The sequence below is a fragment of the Rosa rugosa genome, chromosome 2, assembly GCF_958449725.1.
Source record: "Rosa rugosa chromosome 2, drRosRugo1.1, whole genome shotgun sequence".
NCBI classification, from domain to species: domain Eukaryota; kingdom Viridiplantae; phylum Streptophyta; class Magnoliopsida; order Rosales; family Rosaceae; genus Rosa; species Rosa rugosa.
The window spans coordinates 16,897,225-16,906,348 of NC_084821.1; the positions used below are offsets into that span (position 1 = coordinate 16,897,225).

The 9,124-nt window shown below is 34.6% G+C and overlaps 1 protein-coding gene across 3 annotated transcripts; it reads left to right on the forward strand.

Annotated features, from left to right (window-relative positions):
* Positions 1 to 776: 776 nt before the first annotated feature.
* On the forward strand, positions 777 to 4,374 carry LOC133734108 (nudix hydrolase 9). 3 transcript variants are annotated; one of them, XM_062161748.1, is made up of 9 exons: positions 777 to 899; positions 1,010 to 1,084; positions 1,354 to 1,442; positions 1,567 to 1,614; positions 2,041 to 2,099; positions 2,432 to 2,580; positions 2,918 to 3,058; positions 3,247 to 3,405; positions 3,952 to 4,374. In XM_062161748.1, the coding sequence occupies exons 1-9, from the start codon at positions 819 to 821 to the stop codon at positions 4,054 to 4,056; spliced, it is 906 nt and encodes a 301-aa protein (XP_062017732.1). In that variant the 5' UTR covers positions 777 to 818; the 3' UTR covers positions 4,057 to 4,374. The 3 variants fall into 3 exon arrangements, with proteins under 3 accessions (XP_062017732.1, XP_062017731.1, XP_062017733.1); XM_062161747.1 differs by having other exon boundaries at positions 1,354 to 1,410; positions 1,567 to 1,646; XM_062161749.1 differs by having other exon boundaries at positions 834 to 899; positions 1,567 to 1,646.
* The last annotated feature ends 4,750 nt before the right edge of the window (positions 4,375 to 9,124 follow it).

A 9,124-nucleotide genomic window follows, 5' to 3' on the forward strand; every position in this document is an offset into this window, starting at 1 on the left:
AGAATATTCTTGGTAGAGGGACATAAGTGATCTTCTAAACGCCATGATAGGGAACAAAGAACACATGCTGTTTATCAAAACAGTAAGAACCCTCTTTCATTATTACATGATCTCAACAATGGTATTTTGGTCGAATGATATTAGAGATGAATTAATGCTTAATTTTTTTTTTCTTCTCTCTTATTATAGTTTGATTTACTAGGGTCTAGAGCATCTCATAATCGCCCAATAGTAGCTAATATCATTTGGTCTAGTGTGCACTTTGTAAGTTAATGGCTAGTTGTTGTACATCCTCATTTATAATATTCTTAGTTGTTATTGACATACTCAAAGAAAGAAAGAAAGAAAGAAAAAAGTAAATAAGTTTTCTTTGGTCGTTTTTCATTCAATTGTGCACAACTGCGATTAGACTTAAATCTAAGGATAGAGAATATTGTGGCAAATAAACTCATTCCAACCACCTCCTTATTTTTCATCTTAAGTTTAGATGATTAGATCCAACGACAGTTGTGCATGAGTGAGTATAGAATTAACTGACCACCTGAGTGAGACCGAAATTTTCCATGTGATTTAATTAGCTCAACAAATCAAATTGCCTAATAGGGGTATTCATATTTAATCAGCCCAGTCCCAAAGCACAAACAGACCCAAGTCAAAAGCACCAAGATAGCAACAAAACGGGCCACTTTTTGTTTTTGGGCCTTGGGCCTCGACTAACCCAACAATGGATATAAATAAAAATAAAAATAAAAAACCCATGCACGCAATTCCCAGAATATAAATACGACTCGTCTTTCCTCAATGCTCGCCATCGCACAATGGAGAATGCAGAGACTGAAACGGAAACGACGCCGTACAAGCTTCTGCTCTCTTGCCCATCTGGTCTTTCGCCATCACAGGTACCTCTGAATTTTCATTTCCCTAATTCACTTGGTTATATTTACAATCCACAATGGTCAAATGTGCATATGATTCACTATCTCTCATACATTGGTTTATGGATTTGAAGGTCTCTGTGGTTTTTGACGAACTATATGACCGAATCCCCCATCCAGATATCAACTTGGAGAATTCTATTTCTGAGGTGAAATTTTACTTCTTTAGTTGTAGACAGTTTGTGCTTTGTATTACCAGCTCAACTGGGTTCTCATAACAATTTGAGAAGCTTGTGATCTTTATTATAACATCATATTGGAAATGGAGTAGCACTTTCAATTTTGGATTCTGGGTTGAGTTTACTGGCAATATCTGTTGGGGATTTTTCACCACAAGATTGGTTGTTTTACTTGTGTGTGATAAGCAAAACACATTCGTGTTCTGTACGGCTGAACTTCTTTGTTTTGATTTGCATAGATATGGGACCAAAGGGTTCAGAAAAATCCATCGTTGTACAACGGTACAAAGTTCAGGGTATGTGGATCTGCTTTGACAATGAAACTTATGTAGGTTGCTTTGGCCAGATTGTTTAGTTTCTTCAACAATATTAAATGGTTTCTGAAATTGTACCCGATAGTTTGGTTGGGTTTTGATTTCGTAACGTAGTGTTTGTTTTCTGAAATTATGCAGCATGGACATCATATATGGCATGATGGAGGACCTAACCAAGAGTCTCATGTATGCCTCCACCTTGGTCTGACAGATTATAGGTCTGTCTTTCTCTGAAAAGTGTATTCAACAAAACGATTGAGATATATAGTATTGATCGGTAAAATTTAATTTTGTGATGTAGAATTCCCATAGCATTCTTCGATGTAGATGCTTATTAACAGTTAAATAGCATTTAAAGTAGTTTAGCTTAGCTCTAACATCTATCATGTAGTGATGTCTTCTTGAATCAAAGTGGCGATTTTTGTGCCATTTGTTGTCTTGACAGATTCCAACTCCTTGATACTTTTTTGCAAAAGTTAGTTTGTGATCGAATCTTCTCCAGTCGCCCATTTTAAAAAAATTAAAAAAAAGAGTAGAAATAAAATTGACTGGGATTTGTGTAATGAACTTTTATTTTTCTGATTTTATATCTTTCATCAACTTGCTCTGCAGGACTTTTGTGGGAACAAACTTAAATCCTTTATGGGAAATGTTCCTAGCTCCATCAGAAGGTATAGCTTCATGAATGAATACATTTGACTCAAGGAGTTTCCATCACCCGCTTCCTCATTTTTTTTCGCCTAAAATCGACAAATTATAGTTCTTGATCATTTTTTATCTTCCGGTTGAAAGTCGAAGCAATTTCCAACATGAGTAATAATATGACGGCTGATACTACATTTAGAAGCTATACTGTCATGTTCACTACTTTCAACTTCCAGTAAAAGTAAAGATACTGCTAAGTTCTGGTTTAGGAATCAACTTGGATGACATATTAAAATTGGCTTGGTTTCTTTGACATAACTTGTATCTCTTGATCCTCTCTAGATTTGCTTTTCTGTAGATGATGCTATACGATGTCAGCACACCTCAAGTCCGTTGGGTAATGCTGCTATTGTGGAGACATCTGACAAGAAAATTCTTGTGTTGCAAAGAAGTCACAATGTTGGGGAATTTCCTGGACACTTTGTTTTCCCAGGAGGCCATCCAGAGGTATATAATCTAGAACATGAAAAGTTCCACTTTGTTTTGTAGCTGCACAGTGTGATTTCTTCATTGCCTGTCTGCATGTTTAGATGCAATACATGTATATGTATATGTAAACACTTACATGCAAGCATGGAACCGGGTTCTTGTGCATAGTGGTTATGGATATCATGGTTTTGTGCTCATTTCAGACTATCAATGCCTGCATTTCATTATCTAATTTAAAACATTTTTGTTTATGCTTGTAGTGACTATAAGAAGCTTTTTCTATTGCTTTTCCCTTTTGCAGACAAATGGTTCCAGGTTATCTGCATCTAATGCCATAATATTTGATGATTAACAGCCCCAAGAAGTCGGTATAGTATCTCATCATCACAAAGACTTAACAGACTCCAAACTTCTCAACAAGAAGGTTTCTCAGGAGATGTTCGACAGCATTGTTCGTGAGGTGGTTGAAGAAATTGGAGTACCTTCAGATTCCCTTGTGAGTACAATCTGTATTGTTTCTGTTATCACGGTCAATATGCATAAGGTGTCTTTCCCACTTAAATAAATTTGATTATTTACTATATCACTATATTATGGTAATTGACTCCTTCATTTAAGTACAAAGTTACTCTTTTTTCCTGTTGGGAAAAAGTATCTAATGTTAATTATTTGGTTCCAATGCAGTACGAGCAGGTTTTCATAGGTATATCCCGCAGGAAGTTGAATGTGAGACCAGCTGCATTTTTCTTCATGAAATGCAGTCTCAGCTCAAAGGAAATTCAGCAAATGTATTCTACTGCACAAGACAGCTTTGAGTCAACTCAGCTTTATACAGTTTCAATGGTTAGTTTGATATTTTATCTGATTGAAAGGCATCAAAATGTGGTTTGTTTTTGCTTGACACCTATCTGCATTCTAGCTTTTCTTTAACTTATTTTCTAGTAATCAATTGCATGTTCAAACACTGTTGGTAGACTGAGTATATGAGTGTTAGCATTTGTTATGATTGTGTTGGGCAATATTGATATTGATGGAAGCTTGGTTCAATAGATATGCAATAATGGGACTTATTAGGAGACATTGAATGACTGTAGGGGAGCGTCAGGTCAAGTTAATCGTTTATCAGATACTGTTTTGACTAAGTTTTCAGAGATTAAACTGTATTAGTAATGAAAGTTTACTATGCAATAAACCAAACATCAAATTGTTAAAATATATTGAAACAGAGGACTGAATTTAGTTCTGGCCTTGCTATGGTATAATTCGATTTGAACTCATAATCCCTCTCTCTTTTTCTTTTCTTTTTTTTGTTGTTAATAGACACCTGATGAATCTCAAATTTTCTTTTAAGCTATGCTGCAAGTTCTCATGAATTTTTCTTTACATCAGACTGAGTTGGAGAAAATGGCATCTAAAATGCCAGGTTGCCATGAAGGCGGATTTGCTCTATATAAGTCAATGGTAGAAGCTGGAATGTCTGATGCAAGAGCATAAGTACTGCTCAAAGTTGTCGGCCTCTAGTGTCTCAGCAGCTTCCAAGAACATATCTAAGCTTGAATTCTCTTTCCTCGTTATGTTATTATTTCTTAAGAATTAGTTCTTATGCACCAACACATTATCATAGACAGGTATTGGTGTGTCATTGTTGCAAAAGACTAGTCCTATATCGTTCTACCACGTGTAATCAAACATGGAGTGACAAGCGCTCTTAAGTTGGGAACAAATCAGATTAGGGTGCTTTTGCCAATACAATGGTCTACGAGTGTATGTTCAGGACTCTCGATTATGATATGGTTGTGATTTTTGCGCTGATTGTTTGTCTTACTGTGCTCTCTCTCCGGAGAACCCAAATTATTGATGTTGAGCTGTTGATCCATTAGAATCCTTCCGACTGTTTTGTTGTTTTTGTGCTGGAAGTGACCATATTTGTTTGTGGTATGATTGGCACCTATGTGCAGCCAAACTTAAATAGCACCAAAGCACCTCAATTCCTCTTGCTAAATTTTGTCAGATTGACCTCGACCAGGGGAACGGGATCGCTAGTCAGTCCTGAATGTGTACTAGGGAAGACTTTTATGGTCAGATTGATCTATTTCTATGGCAAGTACCTTCTAAGTCGTCGTCATCAATGTCGTTCTTATCTTTGTTCGAATAAATATATGTGGTCGGCACTCGAATTGCTGTGTTCCATTCTTTTAAAGCATAAATGAAAGTCCAAGTTTTGTTTGAACATTTCATCTAAGGTGGTTAATTTCAAAAACATTAGTGATTAGTAAAATAGATGGCACATCGCACATCATCATTTTTTCTTTCAAATTTGTTCTTCCCCACAAATAACCATCTGCGGATTTGAAGATCAATGAGAAGTAGAAGGGTAATGTGCTTGTTGTAGTGATCAGTTTCACACAAATGCTCGTGGCAAAAATAAGTTCATTTTGATCATAGTAAATTAATATTCATTACTTTTATTTTTTGATATATTTGGACAGGCTTAGAATCCTAGTGGAACCATGTAAGTTGAAGCTTCTATAATCTGGTAAATTGCCTAAGGATTGTAAGTATTAAATTGTGTAAGAAAGATCAGTTCAAATTTTGGATATTTATATGCAATCGACTCTTTCAAATAGTGGTCAGAACTCAGAACTTTGTCTCTGGTATTAATTGCCTTTGAGACTTCTATGTTCATGCATATAAAACAAGGATATCTCTTTAAGATATTTCTACCTCACACTGAAAGGTAAGCAAGATTCCTATCTAGTGATCCAGGTCAAAAGCGCCCATTTTTGATGAGTAGGTGGAGTCCATGAAAGTGAAAGCTAAGAAAAGAGGTGAGGATTTTAGGGGTTACAGTTGCCTACCACTAGTTAGTTGTTTCCACTTTACCAGATACATTGTTATGAATCCATATTCTGTTATTGTTTCCCCCTTATGGGTTTTCCATTACATCCCCGACTGTAAATGGAACAAGTATCCTAATTTTAAGTTTTTGTACATTTTTTCTTTCTCATGCATCTGCTACCTCATTAATCAGCTCCAAAATCTCAAAAGAAAGTTAAAAATTGTTCCAAACAGAGATCGATAATATAATGGAGTTGTCACGTTATTGTTTGCTCATGTGGTCTGGCATTTGACTTCCCTACCTATTTACTAGAGTTTCCTGTCTCGTAAAAATTATAGGGTCTGGTACTTTGGTACCGGGGTCTGTGAAAGGGGTTCTGGGATTTCTGAGTAGTAGAAAAATGTTATTAATCCTTCTTTTCTTTTCTTTTTCCTTCGACTTCCTTACCTATTTGCTAGAGTTTCCTGTCTTGTAAAGACTTTAGGGTCTGCTCATGAAGCAGGTTCTGGAATTTCTGAGTAGTAGAAAAATGTAATTACTCTTATTAGAGGTTGTCCAAGCTACATTGTTTTGACTAGAAAAATTGGTCATTTATAGCAGTCAACACCCCATAGTGTATGAAACATACTGGGTAGTGATAACGAAAGCAAAGCTAGATTAGGTGATCAGTCAATGGTGAAAGCAAGCCAAGTCGATCAAATTAAACTTCAAAGTTCAAACATCCTATATCGTTTTGTAATGAAATAGCGAAACAAGTATCAAATCATCTTACATGTTATATATATCTACCTAAACAAGAATGACAGCAACATGTAGAAGCACTAATATGTGCACTGATTCAGTGATTCCAATCAAACAGAAGAAAGAAAAATTTATAGGGCACCGATTTGTTTCTGGAACAACACGTGCGGTGGATGATTCCCATTTTAGTGTTGTAGAACATTTGTGCTTAATTTATTGACTCCTAATAGCTCCCATGTGAGCTATGAGCCTATGAATTTGTATATGTATTACTTAAGTATGCGATCTGGGATTAGACCTGGATAGGGGAACAAACAGAGCTTTATCTGGCTTTGTATATAACATACTCTAGCATAGAAAATTTGCATGATTGAAAGTTGCAGTTTCTTTTGAACCTTGTGATAAAATAATTGTATGATTCTGGTGATTTACCAGCAATCATGCAGCTTTTGTTGCTTCCTTCAATTCGAAGTATTTGGATTTTGAATTTCTTTCTTTTCTTCTTTTCATAAAGGTAAGTTTATGGTTTATTGCTAATTATCATTGACTTGTCTTTTTAAAGAGATTCCGCTGCCTTGGCTTTTCATATTATCGTTTCTCTGGTTGTGGTGAATGCAAGAGAGACCATATTCTTATCAGATGCTGGAGTTACCATTTACAATAACGATTTACCATTTACTACGAGTTATCACCTTTTGTTAGGATGGATACTAAGTTGATCAGTGATTCAGTTCTATTTCTATACCTTGGGTAATGTTCTAAAAACCGGTGGGCAGTAGACGGGTAATGGAGAGAGGCTGGCTAGGGCCTAGACGCTTAGGTCAGGCTTATTTTTATTTTATTTTAATTTGATTATACACAATATAAATAAGTGCCTATTTAACCAAAAACTATACTTATAGGTTATAGTAGTGTATTTTTTGTTTCGAAGGATAAAACGGTACATTGGATAAATGAATTAAAACTAAAAAAAAATTTAAACATATAATGACTACTTACAAATATCAAATTATTTTTAAGTATTTGGCTAAAAAAAATTATTCTGAACATATTTTTAAACTCAGGCTATTTAGGTGTCACTCATTTATACTATTATTAAGAGAAGAGGCTTTGTTAGCCAAAACTGAAAATTTTGACAGATTTAACCCTGAAAGATTAAAAAACTTTGAGAATAAATTAAATTATAAGGATAAATAGGACAATTATAAAATAGATTTTTATTAAGAAAATTAAAAAGAAATGATTCCACAACCCTTACTTTTCTCTCTGCAATAATTACCAGTGAATCTATTTTTTCTGCAATAACTACCCATCTTTTATTTTTTTTTTAAACGAAAATTTTTAGTACCCAGTGAATTTAGTATTAATTAAGCCGGCTAGTCATCGCCTAATGCCTAGGCGGTCACCCACAGAAATTTTAGAGCACTAGGTAGTAATAGAGATCAAATGTTATTAGTTTAGGGCCCCTTTGTGATGAGAACCCTAAATCAAATGGGTTCAAATCATTTGTATGGTTGATAGATTGTATACGTAATGTAGCTTCTTATAGTGAGAAAAGCATCGCATGTGGTTTCCATAAAATTAGTTGGTGATAAGAAAAAGGGTCTAAAATAACAAAAGTTCCCAATCTTATACTACTTTCAAATTCATTGATTTTCACCTCTTTTTTGGACTTAAAGAAGTCACATTCATCATTTTGTTTAGGACCCATGAATTGCAGAGTTTCACTTTTCAACAACAAATCACTAAACCTACGACTAATTTATCGCAATTTAATTTAACGAGGTCATGACTCATGTCTTGTCAAAGATATAATTTTGGATTAGTGGAGTCGGTAATAACTAATTGACTATCTTTCTCCATACTTGGCGAAGATAATCGTCATATATTTTGATATTAGAACAACAAAGTCAACCATCTACGTCACCCATGACCATTCTAGATGATTGCATTATTTTAACTGCCAGGATAACCACAAGTTTATAGACCGATAATGAGAATAACAATTCTCTTATCTAAGGGCTAGTTTGGGATTGCTGTGACTTTTTAAAAAAAACTGCTGCTGCTGTGTTGTGAGAATAATTAGCTGTGAATTAAAACAGTTTCGTGTTTGGTAAATAATATTTTTAAAAGTGCTGTCAGTACATAAAACAACTGCAAAGTGTGTTTTAATCCACAGCAGCTTCTAAAAGCAACCTCTAGGCTGCTTCTAAAATCTGCTGCCAGTGACCTATAACTTTCAATTAAAGCTGTTTTTTATTTATTTACCAAACATAATAAAATCTAAAATTTTGAACAAAAGCTGATTTTTTTAAAAGCGAAGCAATCCCAAACGGGGCCTAAGTCAGATTATCTTTAAGAGATACTTAGAAACAAAAATGATCTAGCTATATTTTATTATTTTTGTCTAACGTCAGACTAAGAGTCAATATGATAAAGAAACAAAATCGTTACGATTTTAAAATAATAATTTTTTAATCATTACGACATAACATATTGATATCTATGTACATAACATGAAGATGTCTTCTTATTATTCAGAAGAAGAAAAAAAAAATTCTTCTTCAATGCAAAAAAAATATGAAGATTTCTTCGTAGTTGAATTACTGAGAGACATAGGAAAGTGCTTGAACATATCTAATCTAGGCCTAGTTTGGCATTGGCTTTGGAACCTGCTTTTGGTCCAAAAGTGCTTCTAGTGCTCAATGAGGCTGTTTGGTAAACTCCAAACTTTTAGCTTCTGGGCAGAAGCGCTGCTACCCACAGCAGGAAATCAAAAGCTACTTTTAGTAGCTTTTTAAAATGGCTTTTGCGAAAGGGAAGTTCTATTCATATCTCCTAAAATGGTATTTGGACCTCCAACAATTTTTAGAAGTTTTTAAATCCAACTTTGCCCTTCTAAAAAATGAACAAAATGAAAGATAAAAAAAAATTAAATAAAATATGCACCTTCTCTTCTCCCCCCTTCCCCCTTCCTCATTC